The following is a 27,609-nucleotide window of genomic DNA, read 5'->3' on the forward strand; positions in this document are numbered from 1 at the left end:
TCCAGCATCAGGGAGGCAAGTGCAGCCAGGCGCTGCAGTGACCAGCGCATCAGTTTCACGTCTCCCCTCCCCAACACCCAATAATGTGTGTATCTCAGCATGCTGTGTCGGAGTGTCCACCGCTGCACGGTAGCAGCAGCAGCAGCAGCAGCAGCACTTGTATTCACTCGTGTCCAGGATTTGATGCACTTTCAATACAAAGAGGCACAAAAACACACATTTGATTTCAGTGTTTTATTTTGTCAATTTTCCATGTTTCTGTTATTTATTCTTTACGTTTAAGGTTTGTGCAAAAAAGAGGAAATATTATCATGTCAAACATATTTCAAGAAACGTTTTCATTTCTCTTCATAAGTTCAGAGACTGTCAGCGGTCAGCTTCAAGTGTCTGCACTTCAGATTTTGTTTGTTTTGGTGTTTACAAGCACTTTGATTAGAATCCTACGCTTGTAATAGCAGGCTGCATTCAACACTGCAGAGCAAGGCTCCTTGGCACAGCTCCTTTCACTGTCGTCATTTGTCCTAGAACATGACGAGACTGGTTGAGAGCCATGTGTGGCTTTGATGGGAATTGGCCTGAGCTCCTCATTCCTATTCAGTATTTGGGTCAAACCTGCTTCTTTGGAGTTGATAAAGAGACGTGCAAGTATATCAGACAAATGAATATGGCATATCTGCCCCGCTGTGGTGTTAAAATACAAAAAAAATACACATTTTCCTTCTTCACCCATGCCTGACCTATTGTGTGACTATGTTTCACCCTGTGGAGAGAAGACCACCACTAACTTATATAAGCCTTCAGTTTCATTAGATTTCAGTCCACTGACTCAGTACTAGAGGGAGGAGTCCTATAGGTCAGATCGTGTCTGTTCTAGCATCACTCCACTGCAGCTGAATTAAGGGGAAGTCTTTCTCTGGGGGTGTTAACTGGGTCTTTATGTTTGAGGATTATCAAAACTATTTTAAATAACATTATTTGCACACATTATGTTTGTGCCATTTTAAATTGCTGCTAGATGATAAAAGCTTAGCTCCAGGTACAGCGTTGTTATGGCATGTTCCCTTGTATAATTCTGCAATATTTTTTTGTGTATACCATATTTTACGTAAATAAAAATTCCCCAATACCAATGAAGAACAGCACGCAGGCCTAAGAATACCAGTCTGATGTGATAACCAGTACTTGGTCACTTTTTTAAGCACAGTCAGCACTGTGGTATAGCTTTGTTTTTCCTTTTTTTTTTTTTTTTTTCTGAATCAACACAGATCAGAACAGATGCAGGTCTGCACTGCTCTTGTCTGGCGTCAGTGCTCATACAGCCACAACATCTGCTGCCGTGCTTAGGTAATCGCATTGCTGCCTGGAGGACTGAACTGACTGTCGGGTCATTGCCAGGCTACATGAGAGACAGTGAACGATTAAAACCATTAAAGATGGTGTAGGAATCTTCCTTCATTTTTCCATTTGAAAACATCAACACAATAAAGTGAAGTGTCCAGAAATCTTGATTTAAGAACTGCAAGTTGAAGAACACATGAATGAGTGAGGAAAGAAGAGTTACTCCTTTACAAATGTAATGCAGCCTTCATAAGAGGATTCCCCTCTTACAGCAGTGTCTTTGCACTGCTCACTGTGGGGTAAATGTTCTTGTAAAAGGAGTATCTGGCCACAGATGTGATATACTTGACATCATACTTGACTGATTAATGCTGTATTTTGCATTTGAGGCTACATTTGGACAGCATCAAATGTTGGCTGTGGGTAACACTCAGAAAGCCTGGGGGAGGAGGAACCCTGCAGCTGCGACTGACTTGTCTTGTGCCCTCTTGAGTAACTGTTCACTCTTCAGCCTTGCTTGGGGTATTCCACAACCACATAAATTGAGCAACATAATCTATTGTACTAAAACACTGTGTGTAATTGTCATTTAAGGTGCTTCACAATCCGGGAGGGACACAATTTCACTCTAAACCAATGGAGGATATTTTCTGTGAGGGAAATACTTTTCCTGATGACATTTTGCATCTTTTTAACATATATCACGTATGCAGCTAATAACTAAGGTGTGAAGTGAATAAATAAATACTGTAAGGATATTTGTTGATTTGCGATTCCAGAAAATGTTTTTTTTGGCTTGATGGTTTATTAGTTTAATATAATGTGTGCAAAACTTCTCTTTAAACTCAAACAAACTGAAGCTGTGCATCAAATGTCATTTTGCTTTTCACATTATAGGTAAAACTAAACCTGACTCAAATCTGAAGTCAATAATAGCACATTTTATTTCAAACACCTCCTTTTTGTATCTTGAAGCCAAAGTGACTCACCAAACAAACTATCCGTGCATTTACAGCGATAATGTATTGATCTGTGGTCTCTGGAGAATGCACACAGTCACTGGGCTAATATCGACTGTGATCACATGACTTCCGTGTGGTTTTTGCAGATTCAGAGAGTAAGCTTCCTGTAGGAGAGATTACACATGAACGTGTGAAAAGTCTCTGCTGCTTGTATAATTTTTGTTTTGGAAATATACTGGATGTCATTTGACTCCCTCTGGTCATCTCTATGAGTGTGAACCAGTGAGCTGCTCAGTACAGAGGGTGACTCATCCCATCCCACATGTAGCTTTTCATTTTGTGAAGTTGGTCTGCTGTATTTATTTTTAGATAACCCATCTGTCAGGGGAAAAAAAAAAAAACAAAACAGGGACGTCAGTGTTTGGGATTAATTCTTGTCATATTTTAACACGGTGCTGGCTGGAGTTTACTGTAGATTATGTGATGTGGACTGCACTCTGGTTGGGCAGGTGTTTGTTTACACAGGTTATAATTGTTAAATCGGTGTCCGTGTTCTGCCTTCTTCTCTAAGTGGGTGCAGTGCATGAATAAAACAATGAGACATGTGTGTGGATGATGTGTGGTAACGCCATAAGCCTGACTCATAGCCCACTCTCTCCTCCCACTGACTGCCCGCCTCCTCCTTCTTTCCCCTGCCTTTGTTCTCCATATCTCCATACACTACTTTTCATAGCATTCTCTCATCCCCACTATCCACTGGTTCTTCGTCGTTTACTAGTTCATGTCTGCAATCTTTGTCTGCATATCTCTTTATTGTCGTCCTGACGCAAAGAATCTCTTCTCATTTTCTCTCTCCATCCCTCATACACATCCTGATTTCTTTGTCGTTTCTCTTCCTTGTGCCCCCTCCTGTTGCTTTCTTGCAACTGCAAGCTGATGCAATGAACGACACATTTTCAATTCTTTTTACTCTTATCTTGTTTTTTTGTATTTCAATAATTGTTTAATTGGTATTGGTATAATAAAAGCCAGTTTCTAAACACATTTGGGGTATATTTGCCTGTCCAAACCTTGACCAGTGAGTGGATGTACTGTATGTCTACTAGAGCACCTTTCTCTCAACTACACAGCAGCAGCAGGAGACTCCAGACATCAAGTGCAGACTGCTCTTGTCTGCCTTTTTACAGCCTTGGGCCTGAAACTAACAAACAAAAAAATTAGGGTTATTCAGTCACTCTGTGCAAGCGTGCATGCGTGTTTCTCATAGTATGAATTTATGGCAACTATTTCAGTTGTCTGTTGTTGACTGAATTCCAGTGATTGCTACTTCACAGACAGAATCTAATGTATTGTATGGATTTTGAAAAAAAATAGTTTGAAGAAGATGAGTGTGACTTAAATCTGTTCCTTTCTTTGCGGATGTTTATATACTATGGCCCATACCCAAGCAGATAAATAGAGACTTTCTTTAGGACTCATGAGGTGTAATAGAATAAATGTGATACCATGGCCTATGTTTTGTTTTTTATTTTTTTTTTTTTTGGGCTCATAGTGGTATTGTGGTTAGCAGTCTTGTCTGAGTTTGAGTTCATGCTGGACTTGTGGGCCTTTCAGTGCTGAGTTACATGGTCTGAATCAGTGTGTATTGAGTGCATCTGAGTACTTTCATTTCTTCCAAAAATTTTATAAACACTGGAGCCAATCTGGAGCCACATGGGTGAAAGCAGGGGAAACCCTCGACAGTCAGTCACAGGGCAAACAGAAAGAAAGAGAGTCAAACACTCACATTCATACCTATGAACGATTCAGGACCAATTAACCTTGTAGAATAGACTTTATTTATCTCAGTTGTCTTGGACTACGAAAGGAAATGAGAGTACCTCGAGAAATCCAGCCACATATGAGGATAACATGAAAAACACGGCCACAACCTTCTCACGATATCATCTATGCTCATTTCATCAAAATACAGTATGTGAAGCACTATCCTTCGTCAGGGTGAACACAGAGAAAAAGATTAGCATTACCACACCCTGGCTATTGTTTCTCTCCTGCTGATGATTCACTGTAAATTCTACTGTTGCATGATATAACACATAACACCAGTTGCAGCAGTATTTCCCAATCCTGGTACTGCAGGCCCCCATGTCCAACATGATTTCTATGTTTCCCTCTTGCAACACAACTAATTCAGATTAACGTCATTATCAGGCTTCTGCAGAGCCTGATGACGAGCAGATCATTTGAATCAGGTGTGTTGGAAGAGGGAAACAAAACATGCTGTTAAGGGTGTTCATGATCATTTATAGATCACAAAGCATTTTTTCTTTCTTTTTTTCAGCAATATCTTTATTTTCCATGTAACAACCAAGGAACTGATGAAAAGGACAAGTACAAAGTTAACCCAAAAGGATACTAGATCAGCCTTTTAACCCTCCCACCCCCCACCCCCCACCCCCACCCTCTCAACCCACCCTACAGGGCCAATCCTAGATTCCTACACAGTGTGTACCAATTCAGACATGTGAGCATTACATTGAAAAACAAAATTAACATAATCCAAAACTGCTGGATAGAGGAAACAAGTAACAGCCATTACATAGAACTTGTCATTTTACATTTGAGAGATTGGAATAAGAGGAAAGATGAAAGAGAGAGAGAAAAAAAATTAGGAAAATTTATGAAGATTGAGAAAGAAACTAGAAACAGCACCTCTTGATCACAAAGCATCTTTTAACCAAACGTTAAATAACGGTTTAAGCACTTTTTTTTTTCTTTTTTTTTAGCTTTACAATACACTTCAGAAATAAAATGTTAAAATGTAATCACAGTGACATGGTATAAGCTAGGGTGTATAAAAGGCTGCATCATCCCATTGTGGCTGGAGCAAATCTTCAATATAATGATTTATTACTATTTATCAGCAAAATGAATTAGAATTCCACAGTATATTTACTGGACTTTCAGACAAGTTAGAACTGATCTGAGCTTTCATAATTAGTGGTGAAAGGTGTTCAAAAGGCTCCATGGTGGCGCAGTGAATAGTGCTCTTGCCTCACAGCAAGAAGGTCCTGTTTTCAAATACTGGCAAGGGCCTTTTTTTGTGGAGTATGCATGTTCTCCCCAGCAGCAGCTTCACGACAGTAATTGGATACTTTGGTGTGTTGTTTGATGTGATTAGATCGCTGAGATTAAATCAGATGTGAGGTAGTGACTAAATCTTTCATGCACCCGAAAACAAATCCACAGTAGATGCAAGGCAAGATAATCTATGCATCACATTACAGATAATGAAGTGGGAACCTGCTTAATGTGAATAAAAGGAGCAAAGTTGTGCATAAACAAAGTTGTTAGAAAACATGAAGAAAAAAAAATAACACAGAGATTGGTCTGCTTGTTTACACACCACTGTAAATGGGTCTCTATAACGAATTTTGAGTGTAATTGTTCCCTAAGCCCATCTTCAGGGGGTCCTTAGTCCTTACTCACTGTTCTCCTCTAACAAAGGACACAGGAATGTGCAAAAAGAAAAAAAAAAGTGTGTCAAAATGTATGTGTGGAAAGTTGTTTATTTGATCTGTAAAGTACAGCTTTGAGGTATTTAATATGTCAAATATTTAATGTCAGAGTATTATTACTGGTCCGTATAAGGTTCTTTAAACGGTGAACTCCTGTCCAGGCACTCTCCTTTCTGAGACTTCTGTCAGCATTTCCAGTTGTCTGTGTGTGTGTTTGTGTGTGTGTGTGTGTGTGTGTGTGTGTGTGTGTGTGTGTGTGTGTGTGTGTGTGTGTGTGTGTGTGTGTGTGTGTGTGTGCATATAAGCCAGTTGTGACAGGGGTGCTAAATCATCTGTAGTGACATGTTGTCTGTTGCTCTGTTGAATTGTAAAAAAAAAAAAAAAGTTGTCAGAAATTCCTCTTGAATACTACAATGCATTTTTACTGCAATGCAAACAAAAGAAAAAAGAGAAAGCATGAAGTAATATGTCTCTGAAAGTGATTACAAGATCAAAAAGTATTATAACTAATAGGTTTCGATTTTATACAAAATGGTGCATTGCTGAAAATGAGTTTTTTTTTACATAAAGTGTAAATGAAGTAAATTCATTTATATACTTGACTTATTTCTCCAGTTAAAACACCCCTGACATGCACAAGCACACACTACAAACTAAAATGCATACTCATCAAGTGCTTCAGTCCTTTTTTATCCTCATCGCGGCTGAAGAAGTTTCTGTGCTTTCATGTACATGTTTAAGTTTTGATGATGATGAGAGTGAAAGATGGTGTTTGCCACTCTCAGGGAACAGCAGCGTCCGAGTCCCAGCCCGAACGAATGGTAGGCAAGTCATCAGTTTATAAATAGCTGCCTTCAGTTTCTGTGGAAAGTGGAGCAGCCTCACAAAATCTCTTCAGCCCTTTTCTAATGTCAGATTCTCAGGCAGGCCAGTGTGCTCCTCTATAATTCATTCTTTTTTCTTTTTTCTTTTTTTTTTAAAGAAATAGGCCATGCCCTGGCATAGCAGACCTGCACCTGCAGTGTGTTTCAAAGCCACCACTGCTACGGATCTCACACTGCATGACTAATGATAACGTAAAGATAAATGTTGCACAATACTGCTTCTATAATCTCAATTAAAAATGCATGGGTAATGGGATATATATAAAGGAGACACCTGAATGTGAATAAACTATGCTTTACATAAGCTGTTTTTGTGCTTGTCCGTAGCATCCAGCATGTACAGACGCTTTACACATGATATTTTGTATCACCTCTAATGTTTGCTTGTTGCTGGCGCTGTCTTACTGGCCATAAGAATCTGCAGGTATTAGATGCAGAGCATCTGCATCTCTTTTCCCATCAGGGACTGGGGACATTTTAATTTCCGCAAGCAAAGAAAACGTCGAGCAGACACCACAACGGGGAGTGTATCTATGTCACTGATATAATTTTTGAAGTGTGTGTGAGTCTGCTAATCTGATAAAAAGCTTTAGAGCTTTGCCTGGCTCTGACATCAGCTTGGTGTAGATCTGTGCATGTGGACCTGCAATGGAGAACAAAGGAAAGGGTAGAAAGGCTCCTCCTTGTGGCAAAAAATGGACTCACTTGACACTCCTTATGTGTGTCTGTGTGTCAACACATTCAGTTATTTAACATGTTACTACAATGTATCTGGTAGTGTATTGACCTGTTTCATTATTGAGTTTCTGTGTTATTATTGATCCACTGATAGCAGGTCCTGTCCCACTTTCCACTCTGATTTAAGCTACACATTGTACATGCTCTATTCCCCAGTGAACTCTGATTGACAAATCTAGGTTATCCATGTCTGCCTATAATGCTAGATTTATTTCTAATCCCACCGAAAAATTGTTTAGTTCAGGGTATTTTAGCATGTGAGCAGGAAACAGAAAGACAAAATGAGAGGGGCAGAGTGCACTGGGAGCTGTGAGTGTTCTCTTTTAAATTAAATGCTTAAACCAATACAAACCATGTGCTTGTTGTTCAGACATAATCCTGTATATGTATTTGTGCGGCTGTATTTAGGTAAAAATAACATATCTGCCCTTGGGAGTTACACAAGAGTGCTGATAAAGAAGGGTGTGGTGGATGGGGGATGTAGGGAGGGGTATCAATGGGGGCTGCATTTGCGTCACCATGGATACGGGAGGGGAGTGAGTGAATCAATTGCGGGTGCTCCCTGTGAAAGGAGAGATCTATCAGATGCTGCCTTTGTCGCTAGGCACAGCATTCAGCCAATCAGGGGGGTCCACCAGAGTTTCACTGATTCTAGCTGACCAATCAGAATAATGTGCTACCTTTGCTTTTACCAAAGCTTATTGACAGTTTGGAAGACTGGTCGGGTGCTGTGAAGCAAACCAGACAGGGTGTTTGCTTTCACAAGCTATGAGGTGGATTGCTGAGTCCACATCATGTTTTGTATATTGTTTTGTTTTGTTTTTTTCCATGAGCTCAGGGTCATTTGAATGAATTTTATGTACAGACTGCATTGTTCTCTTTTTGTAACTCTTACATCATTCAAATCACCCAGACTCTGATTATCTGCCGTTCATATTTCACACAGGAATCATCACCTTGATCAACTGTTTCATTTAAGCCCTCTGTTCGCCTTTGTGTCATTTTTCACAAGTAAATACTTCTTGGAATCAAGGGCTGAGGCAGGAGCATGAACCACAAAGCTGTAAACTATAAATATATTGAGATGTGTTATTCGGTGAAACCACAAATAGCACTCCAGAAAAAAAAAAAACTGCACTGTATGCTCACTGGTTTATGAATACTGTGCATGGAGAATAACTGCGTTGCCCTAATGTCATATCAGACAGCTGTGTTGCTTTACAGTAGAGTAACTAATTATATGATTTTTGGGCACTGTGGCATTACTTTCCAAATGAGTGAACACTGTGTTCCACAGTGTTGCTGTATGCCTCTCAGGGGTGTGTATGCATGTGTGTGTTTGGGCACACTCCATATTGCTGTCCTGGTTTTCATCTTCTTCCGGCTCATGTTTCCCCGGATCCGCCCCTGTCCTACTTACTCCAGAAACCAGTGGAGGCGAGCACAGATTTGGAAGTAAATTAATAAGTGGCAGTTGGATTAGAACAGGGAGATGAGTGATTAATCTCTATGGATGTCTTTGAATGTCTGTCTTTCTTCATATATATGTATATATATTTCTATAATATTGCTGTATTTGTGATATATTGTCACTTATAAGATTACATAAGGTAAGTGGGTGGCAGATCACCTGAAGCAGAGGTTTTTTTTCCCCTGACGTATCCTGGTTGCAGTTGTATTTTCTTGGTATTCTTCAATGATATCATTCAGGTTTTCAAGTCCATCTGCACCATTTGACGTGCTAAATTATAAGAGAATGCAAAAAGTTTGTGTTCAGCTGCATTTCGGGTCAGTTTCAGTGACACTGCTGATTAATCACTGGACCAGCACAGCTACGCATCAAACTTAAATAAGATAAATAATAGGCCTTGCACATGAAGAAAACATAAAAATAGGCACATCTAAATAATAGGAATGCCACACTAGTAAAACATGAGCCTCAAAGGAAACATGCACAAGGAGTAGGTTGCCCCCTTGTGTTGTGAGGAGCTCTTCTCCACAAAAAAAACTGCACAATCACATCAGTGGCGAGTCGCATGCACTAAGATGTAATGTGTGCAAGCTGCAGGGACAGGAAGTGGGAGGTGGGGGGTGGGAGTGCTCCAGATCCCTGGTCCAGAGGATACAGCAGGTTGGGCATGACTGAATGCAAAGGTCAGGCTCTCTGAGGGTTTGTGGGGGTGGAAAGAGAAGCAAGGCACTGCAGCTGAAGTGCTGTCAGTGGGAATATGCTGCTGCAGTGCTACATTACCAATGTATGAGCAGCACAGATACAACTCCTGACAGTCTGTTTGGACTGTTACTTAGAAATATATGGTTTGTGTTTTATACTGGTTGTGCTGGGAATCGTTTCGTCACTTGAAAGAAACATAAAATTGAGCGATAGCAGAAAGAAAATCAGGGAGTGGGTAATACAGTACTACGGATTTGTACATTGTCACAATAAAACTCACAGTTGCACTGCATTTCTTTGTGTGTGTGCATAAACATGCATGCACATGCATATGAGTATGTGGGTTTGTGTGTGTGTGGGCGGTCACAAATGTGCGCTAATGTGCTCGACTAAAATTGAGGCCCAATATAATTTCGACCTAATGTATTATTTTCTTTTTTCTCTTCCATGTACTGCCTGATCCTCTTCTGTCATCTAACCTAATAGGTAAGTTTGGAATTTGTGTGTGTGTGTGTGTGTGTGTGTGTGTGTGTGTGTGTGTGTGTGTGTATACACATATGCATCCATGTCTTTGCCCAAGATGGCGTTGCCATGGAGACAACAGAGCTGTTCAGGAGGAGAGAGGAAAACGGGGGGAGGACTCGCCTTGGAGCATGTTCAGATCGCACCCTTCCCCCATCCACACACACACGCGCGCACACACACGTGCACGCACACACACACACACACACACACACACACAGAGCAACTGTACAGCAACACCATTGTGACATACACACTTGCAAGAACCCACACTACTGGTGTCAATGCAGAAGGAATATCACAAAAATCATGAGATGGAAGAGATACAGTCGCTAATTTAGGGACTGAATATGGTTTTCCTTTAACAACGCAGTGAACGCGCCTAAAACGGTGCTACCAACTGCTTCCGCCTCTGCACACCCCTCCCCTCATCTATTACTCATTGCTTCCTCTACCCAGTCAATACCACTGCCCATAATGTTAAGAGATATTTTGCAACTGTGCCATGTGGCAGATATACCACACACTGTGAGGCAGGATGACAAGCTCACATGTACATAACCACCACATCTTTTATTCAGAACCTCATTTTTTAAGGGAATAGATAAGTTTATCTAAGCCAAAAATTATTAGCTATTGATTATTCAGCAAAGCATTTAGCATAAACTTTGCATAAGTGATTTATATCAATAAACACAACTTTCAACATAACATGAATATGCACAAAAAACATATTTTCCAGGATATGTGTGCACAGAACTGTTATTGATTGACTGATTATTTTGCAAATGTCTCTCAGAGGAGCAATATCAGTGGAAGCAGTAATGATGTGATCACTTTTATGTCTCTATTACACAGTCAGTGCGTGCTTCACTTCCCAGGCATGCTCAGCAATTAACTATCAGCAGAGATTCAGATTGACAGTCTGCTAACATTCATATTCATCATGATGATGAATTTGACCACTTAAAAGATAATCTTATTGTGCTGAATAAACCGCTGGCTCATTATGTGTCATGCTGATTTTACGAGGAATATAATCCAGAATGAAGCTGTGTAGTTTGTGCTGTAGACTGTAACATACAAGTAAAATATGAACCATTGAATTTCATCATGGACTGTCTGGTGCACAATGAAAATTGTGTGCATGTGCATGGATGCATGTGAATAACATATATGTGCAATGTCCTCAGTGCACATGGTACTCATATATACCTGACATACATTAGGATATTGCGCCCACAGTTCATCCTTTGTGAGCTATTATTATTATTATTATTATTATCATTATTGCATTTGGGGGTTGGCGGATGAGAGGAGCTATTGAAAGGTTATTAATCATTTCAAATCAAATCATGTTTCCCACAGAGTGGAAATAGGGCAGGAGTTTCTGAATCACAGGCTTAATCCTTGGATTACAAAAGAGAAAATGTTAAAGAGGCTCAGCACTGCTGCTGCTGTGGAAGTGTGAATAAACACTCAAATACACCAAAATAAATTTCAGAACATAGGTGTTCTTCCTCTATATTGACATGCAATTGAACAATGGGTGTGGATACATCTATTCCTTGCAAAGGACAGAGAAACAGAATTTTTTGGGGGGGGGGCAAAGCTTAAAAAAGTCTTGCATTTATTCAAGTGGTGTGACTGAAATAGGTATTCATGATAAATTATGTATCAGTACCTTCAATTTTTATGAAACCATGACACCGATGAAGAAGAAACACAGCCAATGTGAAATCAGCCAATAAAATATGTAATTGTAAGTTAATCTTGGACAACTGTGGATGAAATTAGATTTTGTTTAATGCATAACTAAATGTGGTGAATAAGCTAATTCAGAAATGGTTTTTTGCACTACTTTCATTTAACTTCTCAAATTTCCTGCAGATGATGTGTGATCCTTTGAAGTTGAGCCAGACAGATCATGTGCGACTAAAATCCTTTAACTAATCCATCAGCCTGACCTAGACTAAAACCACCACAGACCAACTTTTACAGTAGCACAAAATCCTGAACAGCTTTTTTCAACCTGCTGATATGAATTTCCCCCTTGCTTGAATAAAGTACTTTAATAAAACCCCCTCATTGAAATGAAAAGAAAATACAGTTTCTGAATGCACTGATTAAACAATTATCACACAGCTCAACAAATTGTAATTCTACAAATAAAATTTAATGTGGATCATATTTTGGAAAAATGCTTACGTGTTCTGAAATAAAAAAATGTTTAATCACCCGCTTATGAAGTTTATTAACTAATGCTAGTCCTCAACTAAATTGCTAAAATCACACTTAAACATAGAAATATTGGATTTCTGCTGTGGGTGATAAGACACACAATTGAGCATTTGTCAGCATATCTAGTTTATTTGTGAACATTGTGGTACATTTATAATAAGTACTATAACTGATGTTACATTAAAAAAAAGGTTTTTTGAACTACAGTGGTATAATTAAAATGATTTTGTGGGGAGTTGTGTCCCTGTTACAAACATTTTGAAGCAATCACCAAGACATTTAAAGGAGAAAATCCAAGCCTCCTTGATCCACAGGTGCTGTTAGGTGATTTTTTTTTTGTATTTGTACATGCAGAATAACAACTGGAAAAATAAATCCGTAACAAATCTCAGTTCACTGATTTCTAATGTTTCCTTCAAAGCTGATCCTCCCAACATATCATGGGGGGTGTCAAGTCAAATGTCTTGGAGGGAAAGATGAAGCGGGACTGAACTGGAATGAGACAGCACTGAATTGTTGATGAGGAACACCTGTGTGATTGTTTGGGTGTGAAGCCATGCCTTTAAATAGGACGCACACCCTCACTGCAGGTTTGATTGTGTTGAAGTGAAAAGCCATAGCAAGAGTTACCCCTAAGTGACATAAAGGTGATGTTGAGAGCAGAGAAGCAGCAGGTTTTTCACTGGCAACTAACTTTGGGCTGCATGTATGAATGGTTTATTTTCACTTATGCATCTGAGAATACAACGTCTGGATAAAGAAGGAAATAGTTACTACAACTGTAACTTTCAGATTTTTTGTCACCGCCTCACCATTAAAATCTCCCCAGCTTTGTGACTGAATAAAGATGCTCACACAGAAAAGTAGCATGTTCTTACCTCTGGAGGCCACCTGGTTTTCAGTTCTCCAGCATCCCTTTTCTTCTTCATGGGAATTTCTTCAATATATTCCCTCTTAAAAGTGATGCAATGTTTCTACGTTTTACATCTCTTAATGTTCAAGTCGCTCATCGTCGAGACTTTTGCATTTACTGCCACTTTTGGAGAGCCCATATTTTGAGTCTTTGTCCTGTATTGAGCCATTTGATGTTTAAGGATAATCAGCCAAAGTTTCTGATGGTTTTGAGCCCTTCAGTCTTCACACTGCCACACCAACTAGAAGAATGCCAAAGAAAGAAAGAGAAAAATCTGATTAGTTTAATGGTGTTTTCAGTAATGCCAAAGGCATGCGGACTGCTACAGCTTACGCATATAAAAGCAACACAATGAAGAAAAAAAACTGTTAAATGTGACATATACCAGTGTGTTTTGCCAACATCGGTTGGACAAAATGATAATCCATTGTTGAGGGAAAGTGGTTAATTTTGAGTTATCAGTTTGTGATATCAAAGATCAAGTTGACCACCATGACTGAAAAGTCGACCAAGGCTTTTTCTGACACTGGTACCTCTACTATATATAAGTAGAGAGTGTGTAGAGTGTGTTGTCTTTACAGTACAATTCAGAAATTATCAACTATTGTAACAGTAGAATTTTTTTTTGAAGAACTTATAGATATCATTACCTACATAACATAGGGATTCAAAGTGTAGCTTGTATCTCACAGTGGTTTTGGAATTATGTAGCATAGTTGTTTCATCAGATCATATCTAACAATTCCCTAATTTCCGTATATGTAATTTACAACGGAAAAAAATACATATTTTCAAGTTTTACGCCACAGTGATATAGCTGCATTACCAACCCTGACTCCACAAAATTATGCTCAGAGACAACTAAACTGCATTCTCAAATATTTTGCTCAGAAAGAATTTTGCCCCGAATTGCTTAAATCTGCAACGGATTTTCATAGTTGAAACAAATTTTGCAATTCCTTGACCATGTTAATCAATAAAAATTAAGAAAACAGAGAAGCTCACATACACAACTGTGCCGCTGTGTCCTCCATCACCATGGAAATGTCTTCAAAGATCGATCTTAATTATTCCAACAATATCATTCACAGCTGTTGTTCGTAAAATATATGTGCATTCACTCTTACAGTGGCCTAAATACTCGCTGTTACTTTCAACTTGTTACAACTGGCTCTTTTAACGAGCTCATCTCTCTAGCCCCGAGGCTAATGCTGTGACAGGCTACTTCATAGTTTGAAAAAGATGCAAAGCATTATGGGTATTTGAGTTAAAAAAAAATGCCAGCCAGTTAGCCTTTTACTTCCGGGTGTCGTGCAAACCTGCTTGAAAAGAGCGGAGCTGATCCGTACTGTGAAAATCTCAATGGGAAGGTAAAAGAACATGAATATGCTAAAAAAAAAAAAAAAAAAAAAAAAAAAAAAAAAGCATTTCTGTTTTTTGCTCTAGAAACGAGCTCAATTTACCTTGATCTGATGTGATAAAAACACAAATTACCACAATAGCTGGGCTGCTTCACACTTATTCGATACCACACGCAGCATACTTTTACAGATGCACATTTACAGCTTTTCATTCAGTTTATTTTAGGTTATAAAATGTAACTCTAGTTTTTCAAACGCATGAAGAACAATAAATGCATGACGTCTTCCATGGAAGACGTCTTCATGTTGCCTGCATCATGTTGCCTACATTTACTTTATTTTAGGTTATTCCAAAACGTAACTCTACTTCTTCAAACTGCATAAAGAACAATAAATTCATGACATCTTCCATCATGTTGTCTTGTGACCTGATTGTGAGTTTTAGTTCTTTTATTCTCACAGTGATTAAAACTTTAAGTACATTTTGGGGTTTAATTTGATGATGAATACACTTTTTTAGATTGAATTTACAAATCAAATTGAATACATAAGTCAAATTCAGTTTTTACCACATATTATAATGCCCCTGATGGTGATAATATCAAGCCACATCTTACATCCTAGTAGAGTTCAAGAGGTTTGTATAACGGGCCCATGATTCTAGGATGTTTGTCAGAATGGAAGCTTTAAAAGTCATAATTCAAAGGTCAATATGAGCAGGAGCAAAGTCAAACTTTCAGGCTGACATAATCTTAGTCCCCTGATCAAGTCCTATGACAAATTTTTAATTTGCCCTTCTCTGGACCCAGCCCTCAGGTGTAGATTTCAGAGAGAATTGTGAAGCTTTGCTGGAAAAAATTAAGCTGATTTATAGGGAGAGGGGGAAAAAATGACACCCAAGGGTTCCAGTAAGTCAAAACAAAGCTGTCGTTGAAGAATTTGCTCACTGTTTAACAAAATTATTTCAATTTTATTTTATTCAGTTGAGCTTCACACATCTCCTTGAAATCTCCACCATAAAGAATTTACACAAAAGATCATGTCTTTTAAAGATAATAAAATGACTTTTAGAAAATATAGGGCAATTCTTAACCAATAACATGGTCAAGGAAAAGAAGAATCTGTTTTAACACACACACACACACACACACACACACACACACACACACACACACACACACACACACACACACACACACACACAAGTGACAATAGTCCTTCTTCTGAGCAAGTATATAAGAATCTAGTTTAGTTGTCTCTGACAACAATTTTGTGGTGACAGAGTATCTAAAAAAACCAAACTTGCTGTGTGGTCTCACTTCAGGTGTCAATCAGCTTAAAAGGTGAATGTGGCCTTGTTTGAGTAAAGCACATGATTATTAGCAGCTTACTTGCCTAATTTAAGTGATAGATATCCACAGAAATTTGTGAAAGCCAAAAGATATCAGGACAAAGATGTGCACATGCGTACAACTAGAAGGAGTGGTTTTAACCAAGCAAGCATTATATTTAAAAAAAGAATCCTTTTTTTTGAATCCACTAATGATATTTATTTATTTATTTATTTATTTATTTATTTATTTATTTATTTATTTACGTGTTTATGTGTTTGTTTGTTTATTTTCCTGGTGGCATGTCTTCACAAATTATACCCTGCAACAGATGCAGATAGAATACAAAGTGTTGCTTTACACAGACTAGATTGTAATAAATCAATATATGTGAAACGGCACATGCAATCTAATTCTTTATTTATTTGACGAAATAATAACATTGTCCCTATTTCGCAGATATTAAGAACTATGTGCTCTTTTTTCCCTTCTTTTTTTTTAAGGTTGTATGTTTGATCCTGGCTTTGAGATGAGGGCTGCGTTTGTTTTTATCTTTTTTGGCTTAGTTTTTTTGAAGGTGTAAATGTGGTTAAAAAAATGTGGCTTTATCTACATTTAAAAAGAGGCAAACAGGACAGAAACAATGCCTACAAAAACAAATAGTATCAGCTCCAGGTGTTGGACTGCCCAGTGTTAAAAATGCAGCTGACCAGAAGAAGGAAACTCATCTTTATCCTCTCAGTCCTTCAGGCTTAATTTTACTGAAATATTAAGATGATGTTGAATGTTGGGTGTCTGTCTGTAGGTTTTTAGGTTTGACGTGGCATTGACAAGGCGTTTCTCATTTGTTTTTGATGCTGAATGGTCTTTTCCACGCTCTCCGTGCATTTCCCGCCATTCTCCACATGGGGCTGCTGTTGATCCATCAGGATCCACCCTGGTGTTCAATCCATATGGCCCCTCCTGTTTTCAGTCATCCTCTTCTTCATTCTTTGTTAAAAGGACACCGACAGCAGTGGAACAAACAGCGACCATTAGAATAAGCTCATCTCGGATGATACCCTCTACAACAATTTCACATTTTAGATTTATTTTCATCAAGGAGAAATGCCACGGGCTTTTAAGTGGAGCTATTTTGGGATTTATGTGTGCCTTTTTCTACTGGATTTTCACTTCCAAACGGTGGTCGGACAGCTCTCTTACTCAATTTCAGAGGAGGTAAACGTGGGGACTCCTGTTGGAAATATAGCCAAGGATTTGAATATCAATTTAAAAGAGCTGGAATCTCGCATGTTTCAGATAGTTACTGGATCAAAACGAAAATTCTTTGAGGTAAATACAAAGACTGGTGCCCTGTATGCTAATGAGAGAATAGACAGAGAGGAGCTTTGCTCAGATGAACTAAAATGCTCTGTAAGTGTTGAGGCTGTGATTAATAATCCATTAAAGCTTTATCGTATAGACGTGGACATTTTAGATGTGAACGACAATGCTCCACTCTTTACTACCAAACTGCAAAATTTATTTATTGCAGAAAGTACATTACCGGGAGTGAAATTTGCATTATCTGAAGCAACTGATGCAGATGTGGGGAAAAACGGTGTTAATACTTACAAATTAAGCCAAAATGAACATTTCTCTTTAGCGGTGCACAAAGCCGGTGACACTGTGTCTGCTGAGTTGGTGTTGCAAAAAGCTTTGGACCGGGAAAAGCAAGCCGTGATCACCATGATATTGACTGCTGTTGATGGAGGAAATCCCCCAAAATCAGGCACTTCGCAGCTCGTTGTCAATGTGTTGGACATTAATGACAATATTCCGGTATTTAGTGAGTCTTTGTACAAAACAAAGATACCCGAAAACGCCCCTCGTGGGACAACGATAATCACAGTGAACGCGACAGACGCAGACGAGGGCCTCAACAGTGAGATCATCTATTCTCTGAGAAGTAAGGATCAAGACCGAATACTTGATATATTTGAAATTGAAAAAGAGACGGGGGTCATCAGAGTTAAAGGAGACATAGATTTTGAGGAGAAAAGAGCCTTTGAGATACGTGTTGAGGCGAGTGACAGAGGCCAGCCTCCGATGTCTGCTCATTGTAAGGTGTTGGTGGAGGTGGTTGATCTAAATGACAATGCGCCTGAGATCACCGTGACGTCCCTACATAACACGGTGAAGGAGGATGCTGCTGTAGGCACTGCAGTTGCACTTGTGTCAGTCCTCGACAGAGACGGTGGCAAAAATGGCGAGATTCAAATCGAGATTAAAAATGATGCTCCGTTCAAACTAGAAACAAACTATAAGAACTATTATTCTCTGCTAGTTGATGGGCCGCTGGACAGGGAGCGCGTATCTATCTACAATGTGACTATAGTTGCTAATGATAAAGGGAGCCCACCGCTCTCCAGCACCAGTATGCTTTCCATTCAAGTTTCTGATGTCAATGATAACGCGCCTCTGTTCCCAGAGGCTGCAATTAATGTATACGTAAATGAGAATAGTCCGGTGGGATTAGTGATTAAAACTGTAACTGCGACTGATGCTGACAGCGATTTAAACAGCAAAATCTCCTATTCATTTCTTGGAAGTAAAAGTAACACTTTACTGTCATCCACAATGGTAAATATCAATTCAGAGACAGGAGAAATTATAAGTCTGCAGTCTTTTAACTTTGAAGAGATGAAAACGTTTCAGTTCAAAGTTCAGGCCACAGACTCTGGAGTTCCTCCACTCAGCAGCAACGTGTCCGTCAATGTTTTTATCCTCGATGAAAATGACAACAGTCCAGCCATTCTTGCTCCTTATTCTGAGCACAGCTCCGTCAACAGTGAGAACATCCCATATTCTGCAGAAGCAGGATACTTTGTGGCAAAGATCAGGGCTGTGGATGCAGACTCTGGATACAACGCACTGCTTTCTTATCACCTGTCTGAACCCAAAGGAAACAACCTGTTCAGGATCGGAACCAGCACGGGAGAAATCAGGACAAAGAGGAGGATGAGTGACAATGACCTGAAAACTCATCCCTTGGTGGTGCTGGTTTCTGACAATGGAGAGCCCTCCCTCTCAGCTACTGTCTCCATTGATGTGGTGGTTGTTGAAAGCACCGCTGACATCCAGACTCAGTTCAGACACGTGCCTGTAAAGGAGGACAGCTTCTCGGATTTGAACCTGTACCTGCTGATTGCCATCGTGTCAGTGTCCGTCATCTTTCTGCTGAGTCTCATCAGTTTAATAGCTGTGAGATGCCACAGGACAGAGAGCTCTTTCAGCAGGTACAGCGCCCCCATGAATCACCACCCACCCCTGACGGGAGCTGGTCTTACTCCAAATCTACTCAGCAGTACGACGTGTGTTTCAGCTCAGACACACTGAAGAGTGATGTGGTGGTTTTCCCTGGACCGTTTCCACCTGTAGATGCTGAACTGATCAGTATAAATGGAGGAGACACTTTCACCAGAACTCAGACTTTACCCACAAAGGAAAAGGTAAGAAACCACTGTAGCCGATGTTGCTTTCGTGACCTGAGGAAAAAAAAACTGATCAAAGTCACGTTTATGATAGTTAACTTGATTACTTTGACAATATTTTTACTATTTGAATTTATATTACAGGTTTATACTGTGGCAGAAAAGGGACATAGGTTTTTTTGCCCGTCTCTGGTTTTCAGCGTTGCTGTATGTGTCGCTATCCATGGTGCTGATGCGTATAGCACTTTATTCAGTGTGCTCTGAAGGGTAAATCAAAAACTGAATCAAAAACATTTTTCTCGTATCAGAAATAATAAGAATAAAGTCATGTGTATGTTCTCATTTGTTTTGAGAAAGTTTAAAATAATACAAGAGAAAGTAAGAATTTCATGTTTACTTTCATGTGTGAACTGATTCACAAGAATGGCTTATACAGTAGTCTTTTTTATTTGTTTTTCACAATAAACAAATATTTGTTTGTCTAACCAGTAAAAGTATTTATTTTCCCTGGATGACAATTTTTTCTTTGACATCATTTTCTATGGTGCAGAAATAAGTTTCAAAATATGTCCGAGGGAGACATACGTTTGCATTAAAAACAGCCAGCGATTGATGGATGGGTGGATGTATGTAAGGATGGATCTGTTGCATTTCGGTCTTTTTCTTCTTCTAAATCATTTCTCTTTTTCAATTCAACGTGTGTGTGTGTGTGTGTGTGTGTGTGTGTGTGTGTGTGTGTGTGTGTGTGTGTGTGTGTGTGTGTGTGTGTGTGTGTGTGTGTGTGTGTGTGTGTTATTTTTTAGTTCTTATTGAGACTATCAACACCTATTTTCAGTAACACTATGAATGCATTATTTTCCATATCCAGATACATATTTCATTGTAAATAAAGATGAATCTGTAGTTATTAGTCAACAGTTTAAATACCACTGTCGTTTAGCAAAATGTCTTTTGATATGTTTCAGGAAAGTGTTCTTATTATTTCACTGCGTTATGGTCTAACGGGTAGGGGACAAGGACTGATTCCAATACTTTATATGTGCTTTTTGTGTTATTTTTACCCGATTTAAATTGCAGGTTAAATAACTCATGTAATATCTGTGTTGAATGTAGTTTCATCAAATGACCACACGGGGACACAATAGACCATAGCATTTTGATGCAGTGTGGCTTGATTGAAGCTCCACCCAGATTCAGAGGACGATGAGCTTCCTGGGGGCTTTGTTACAAGGAGACGCACTGCCAGAATTAATCCGTGGTCGTCGATCAGTATTTTTCCCGATGATTAAACCACAAGGATTTTTGTACTTTCTTTACATTGTTTTTTTGGGAAAGAATTCCGGAGTCTACAAGCCATACCATCAGTTCAAGTCGGATAGCAGCATGTCGACAGGGATTATACGCAGCCTCTTTTGGATCTCCACAGTCATTGTTCTTTTGGATTTTTGCTGTGAAGGTGTATCAGGGCAGCTGTCATACTCTATATCAGAGGAGGTAAATCCTGGGACATCTGTGGGGAATCTTGGGAAAGACTTAAATTTAAATTCCAAAGACTTGGAGTATCGCATGTTCAGGTTGTTAGCGGATCAAAGAGAAAACATTTTGACATCAATCTGAAAACTGGCAGTCTTTATGTGATTGAAAGGATCGACCGGGAGGAGCTCTGCCAGAAGGCAACAAAATGTACTATCACTGTAGAAGCCGTGATCAACAAACCACTAAACCTTTATCGTTTGGAGATAAATATATTGGATATAAATGACAATGCGCCATTTTTTTCTGAAAAAATACAGACTCTTAATATTGCAGAGAGTACTGTTCCAGGAGGCAGGTTTGGATTTGTTGGAGCATCGGATCTAGATGTTGGAAAGAATGATGTTAGCACGTATAAACTCAGTACGAATGATTATTTCGCTTTAGAGGTACATAGAGGAGACGACAGTGTGTCAGCTGAACTTGTGCTGCAGAAAGGCTTAGATAGAGAAAAACACCCGGTTGTAAACTTACAGTGACTGCAGTCGACGGAGGAAATCCACCAAAGTCAGGTACATCACAATTGTGATAATGTATTGGATAATAATGATAACTCTCCTGTCTTCACTAGGTCCTTATATAAAACTCGCATTACCGAGAATATAGCTATTGGTAGCACAGTAATACTTTTGAATGCATCAGACGCAGATGAAGGAATTAACGCTGAAATAGAATATTCACTGAGAAGTAAAGGACAGGATCGTGTTTTAAAACTATTCCAGATTGACTCAGAAACAGGAGCTATTTTGGTGAAAGGAAACATCGATTATGAAGAAAACCCTGCATTTGAAATTCACGCTCAGGCAAGTGATAAAGGGCAGCCTCCGATGTCTGCTCACTGTAAGGTGCTGGTTGAAGTGGTGGACCTAAACGATAATGCACCTGAGGTCACTGTGACTTCGCTGTTGAATTCAGTGAAAGAAGACGCAGAACAGGGCACCGCCATTGCTCTCGTCTCTGTGCTGGATCAGGATAGTGGGAAGAATGGTGCAGTGAAAGCTGTGATTGTGAACTCGACACCTTTTAAGCTCGACACAACTTATAAAAATTATTACTCGTTGGTAGTTGATGGTCAACTTGACAGAGAGACGACGGTCCAGTATAATGTGACAATAGTTGCAACAGATGAAGGAACTCCACCTCTTTCAAGCACCAGTATACTCAATGTTCAGGTTTCTGATGTAAATGACAACCCACCTCGATTTACTGAGTCAGTACTGAACGTTATGTGAAAGAAAATAGTCCAGTAGGCGCTGTCATAAAAACGGTAACTGCGTTTGATTCTGATATTGATCAAAATGGTCACGTGAGCTACTCATTTTTGCAAAGTTACTCGATGCTGTCATCTACCATGGTGAATATTAATTCCGACACTGGAGATATTGTCAGTCTGCAGTCTTTTAACTTTGAGGAGACGAAAACTTTCAGTTTAAAATTCAGGCCACAGACTCTGGTGTTCCTCCACTCAGCAGCAACGTGACCGTCAATGTTTTTATCCTCGATGAAAATGACAACAGTCCAGCCATTCTTGCTCCTTATTCTGAGCACGGCTCCGTCAACAGTGAGAACATCCCATATTCTGCAGAAGCAGGATATTTTGTGGCAAAGATCAGGGCTGTGGATGCAGACTCTGGATACAACGCACTGCTTTCTTATCACCTGTCTGAGCCAAAGGAAACAACCTGTTCAGGATTGGAACCAGCACGGGAGAAATCAGGACGAAGAGGAGGATGAGTGCAATGACCTGAAAACTCCCCCCTTGGTGGTGCTGGTTTCTGATAATGGAGAGCCCTCCCTCAGCTTACTGTCTCTATTGATGTGGTGGTTGTTGAAAATCGCCACTGACATCCAGACTCAGTTCAGACATGTGCCTGTAAAGGAGGACAAGCTTCTCGGATTTGAACCTGTACCTGCTGATTGCCATCGTGTCAGTGTCCGTCATCTTTCTCTGCTGAGTCTCATCAGTTTAATAGCTGTGAGATGCCACAGGACAGACGGCTCTTTCAGCAGATACAGCGCCCCCATGATCACCACCCACCCTGACGGGAGCTGGTCTTACTCCAAATCGACTCAGCAGTACGACGTGTGTTTCAGTTCAGACACACGAAGAGTGATGTGGTGGTTTTCCCTGGAACGTTTCCACCTGTAGATGCTGAACTGATCAGTATCAATGGAGGAGACACTTCACCAGGACTCAGACTTTACCCAACAAGGACAAGGTAAGAGCAAGCAGCTGTTATTCCATCATTTAGTTCGAGTCAATAGGAAAATGTTTGGACTCTCTCTCTATTCCCTTTCTGAGCGTGTCACTGTCCTTGGTGCTGAAGTCAAGGGTCTTAATGTGCCTGTCTTGGGAGCTGTCGGACAAGTTTCCCTCTTTAATGCATTTAAATTTAACCAATGCCCAACGAAGTTTAATTTTAACAAGCAGTATGTATAGAGCTTTCAGTAACCTCCATAGTTGATGTCATAAACAAATATAATGACGTATCGTTTCAGCGACATCCATGCAGAACCGACCTTGGCGAGTTAAAATGATTCGTTATCATTTTACATTCTAAATATTTAGAAATTTTGGAAAGATTTCAAATTTTAATATAAGAAATTTTCCACCAACGTTTCGTGCTTGAATTTCAGAATAAATGGATTATGCTCGCAATGAGTGTCCAGATCATTAACATTTTTCAAATGTGTGGGCTTGTTTCGTCAGATTTCAAGATTATTTTACAAACCAAAAAAAAAAAACCATGAAGCTGTATAATGTTCAACGGCTGCAATAGGTGACACTTAATTCGGGAACAAACCGACGATGTCTTCTTGAAACTCCTGGAAAAAACAGAGGTCCCCTCATGTGTAATGTCTGAGGCCCTGTGCAGTTCTCAGAAATGTCCACGCGGGGACATTGTAGACCATGACATTTTGCAGTTCGCTTTGCTGTCTCGGGCTCCTCCCAGGTTTAGAAGATGACGTTTCTCGGACGTTGAAACAAAGAGACCCAGGAGGTGGAGAGAAAAGACGGACCAGAGTGTGCAAGGCTGTGTCAAGATATTCCTTATTTTTCAGGAGGCTTTGTTTTTACATGAGGGAGATCCTAACACACTTCTTATAAATGTGACTTTGTGGATTTAAGCCATTATGTATTTACCGGGAAGAGCGAGTTCTGTGTGGATTTATCTCCTGGTTTTGCTGCTGGATTGTTACTGGGAAGCGGTGTTTGGACAGCTGTCTTATTCCGTCCACGAGGAGGTCAATCTGGGGACTGTTGTTGGAAATATCGCCAAAGATCTGGACCTGAATGTCCAGGAGTTTGAGTCCCGCATGTTGCAGATCGTTGCCGGAGGAAAGAGAAAATATTTCGAGGTAGATCTAAAGACTGGTGTTCTGTATGTCAACGAGAGAATAGATCGAGAGGAACTGTGCGGTGATGAGGCCAAATGTTCACTTGGTGTAGAAGCAGTAATAAATAACCCTTTAAAGCTATACCGCATTGAAGTAACAATATTAGATGTAAATGACAATTCTCCATCATTTCTCGGTATTTTAGAATCAATTAACATAACAGAAAACTCTGTGACCGGAGCAAAATTTCCTCTGCAACCAGCTCATGACGCAGACGTTGGAAAAAATTCTGTTTACAATTACAGGCTCAGCCAAAATGAATATTTCTCCCTCGATATGTTAAAAGGAGAAAGTATAGCTCCCGAATTGGTCCTCCGAAAAGTGCTAGACAGAGAAAAACAGTCTGTTGTCAGTCTCATTTTGACTGCCATGGATGGAGGAACACCTGCTAAATCAGGCTCAATGACCATCAGAGTAAATGTATTGGACATTAATGATAATGCTCCTGTATTCAGCCAAACGTTGTACAAAGCCAGTTTGCACGAAAATGTGAAAATAGGTTCTTCGATAATAACATTAAATGCAACTGACTTAGACACAGGAACAAACGGACAGGTGAGATATTCTTTAAATAAAGTAGGCCGAGGGAAACAGTCTCAGTTCTTCGCCATAGATGAAAGAACCGGGACAGTAACAAATATAAAGAATGTTGACTTTGAGGAAAATAATGCTTTTGAGATTCGAGTACAAGCCAGTATGGTGTCCCCCTCAAATGTCACATGCCAAGTTACTGATCGAGGTTATAGACGTGAATGACAACGAACCTGAAATTACAGTCTCATCTCTGCTGAAGTCTGTGAAAGAAGACGCGTCAATTGGCGGCCATTGCTCTGGTTTCAGTACATGATAAAGATGGAGGCAAAAATGGGATGGTGAAGTGTAGAATATCCAATAATGTCCTTTTAAATTAGAGTCGAATTATAAGAATTACTATTCGTTGGTAGTGGACGGTCCCCTGACCGAGAGACTTCTTCTCAATACAATATCAGCATCACTGCTACTGATGAGGGCAGCCCACCTCTCTCCAGCACGAGCGTGATTAATGTCCACGTTTCTGATGTGAATGATAACAAACCATTTTTCATAGATGAAACCATAAGTGTTTATGTTAAAGAAAATAGTCCAGTTGGTGCGACTTTAAAAACTGTGACTGCAACTGATGCTGATGTTGATAAAAATGGTCACGTGAGCTACTCATTTTTGCAAAGCAGCGACTCAATCCCGTCATCTACAATTCTAAATATTAATTCAGAAACGGGAGAGATTATCAGTCTGCAGTCTTTCAACTTCGAGGAGATGAAAACGTTTCAGTTCAAAGTTCAGGCCACAGACTCTGGTGTTCCTCCACTCAGCACAACGTGACCATCAATGTTTTTATCCTCGATGAAAATGATAATGTTCCTACAATTCTTGCTCCTTATTCTGAGCACAGCTCAGTTAACAGTGAGAATATCCAATATTCTGCTGAAGCAGGATATTTTGTGGCAAAGATCAGGGCTGTAGATGCAGACTCTGGATACAACGCACTGCTTTCTTATCACCTGTCTGAACCCAAAGGAAACAACCTGTTCAGGATTGGAACCAGCACGGGAGAAATCAGGACGAAGAGGAGGATGAGTGACAATGACCTGAAAACTCACCCCTTGGTGGTGCTGGTTTCTGACAATGGAGAGCCCTCCCTCTCAGCTACTGTCTCTATTGATGTGGTGGTTGTTGAAAGCACCGCTGACATCCAGACTCAGTTCAGACATGTGCCTGTAAAGGAGGACAGTTTCTCGGATTTGAACCTGTACCTGCTGATTGCCATCGTGTCAGTGTCCGTCATCTTTCTGCTGAGTCTCATCAGTTTAATAGCTGTGAGATGCCACAGGACAGACGGCTCGTTCGGCAGATACAGCGCCCCCATGATCACCACCCACCCTGACGGGAGCTGGTCTTACTCCAAATCGACTCAGCAGTACGACGTGTGTTTCAGTTCAGACACACTGAAGAGTGATGTGGTGGTTTTCCCTGGACCGTTTCCACCTGTAGATGCTGAACTGATCAGTATAACGGAGGAGACACTTTCACCAGGACTCAGACTTTACCCAACAAGGACAAGGTAAGACCAGCCAATTTATTAGGGACTGAACCCCGGAGGGCATGGTCTCTCATGTTTTTGTTTCATGCTCACGCATGAACAATCACTTGTTCATCTCGAGTTAACAGTAATATTAATTTTATTGCATTTCCTGAAGGCTTTATTAACAGTTGACAAATGAAACTATGATGGTGTCTTGTGAACTTATGAAAACATACAGATAAAGTTGTTGCCAAACGTAATGTTGTTTTTAACAGTTTCCAAATTTTTTGATTGCAATTCACTAATGTCAAATCACGAGATGGGATGAGAAAGTTCATATTTAGGATCAATGCAGTGATTTCACTGACACAATAATCTCTCTGTTTTTCAAATTAAAATATAAACGGCTTCTTGAGCTATCTGGTATCGATGACAGTGGGTAGCTATCCATGGTACTGAACTTAGTGTGCTGGTGTATGTTGTTTGTCAACGGTAAACGCAGTGACATGATACCCTCATTGTCCATTGAAAACATTTTTTGTGGTAAAATCAGAACGTTTGGGGTGATTTATTTATTTATTTATTTATTTATTTATTTATTTATTTATTTATTTATTTATTTATTCAGGAATCTGAATCATTTTACACACTTAAATGAGTATCAATGCCCAAGTAAAAACCTCCAAACAAAGCCATTGCTTTTCAAGATCAGGATTTATTCTTGTCGATTCTGATCGGACAAGTGCGTGTACACGTATGCACAAAGCAATATGCACCCAATACTCCAGAACCTTTGAGATGTCTCAAATTCAAACAGTAAACTTAAAAGAAAAAAAGTCCATCACCATTTGGGTGCGGAGTGGAATTCCTGATTTGTATTGACTATTTAGGAGGACATACAACATAACCGTGGTAGGCCTATTTAAATAGATTATTCGTGTTGAACAACGCTCATGTGTAATTCTCATAAAAGTCCACATGGGGACATTATAGACCATGGCATTTTGCAGCGGTGTTTGCTGTGTCGTGGCTCCTCCCCGGTTTAGACTATGACGTCTCTCGACGTTTGAAAAAAGAGACAGGTGGAGAGAAAAGACGGATCAAAAGAGTGTGCAAGACTGTGAGCCAAGATTTTCTTCATTTTTCACAAGGCTTGGTCTT

The 27,609-nt window shown here is 39.8% G+C and overlaps 2 protein-coding genes and 1 pseudogene across 2 annotated transcripts in view; all 3 read left to right on the forward strand.

Annotated features, from left to right (window-relative positions):
• The window catches only part of LOC115397319 (protocadherin alpha-C2-like), a 422,283-nt gene that overhangs the window by 66,727 nt on the left and 327,947 nt on the right, over window positions 1-27,609 (forward strand). The window lies entirely within an intron of this gene.
• On the forward strand, window positions 17,080-20,540 carry LOC115403753 (protocadherin alpha-3-like). The gene is given in 3 exon segments (XM_030112757.1): window positions 17,080-19,284; window positions 19,287-19,472; window positions 20,532-20,540. Coding segments are annotated over 3 exon segments (2,391 nt in total). The 5' UTR covers window positions 17,080-17,088.
• On the forward strand, window positions 24,091-27,518 carry LOC115403764 (protocadherin alpha-9 pseudogene; annotated as a pseudogene).

The sequence above is a fragment of the Salarias fasciatus genome, chromosome 2 (genome assembly GCF_902148845.1).
Source record: "Salarias fasciatus chromosome 2, fSalaFa1.1, whole genome shotgun sequence".
Classification (NCBI taxonomy): Eukaryota; Metazoa; Chordata; class Actinopteri; order Blenniiformes; family Blenniidae; genus Salarias; species Salarias fasciatus.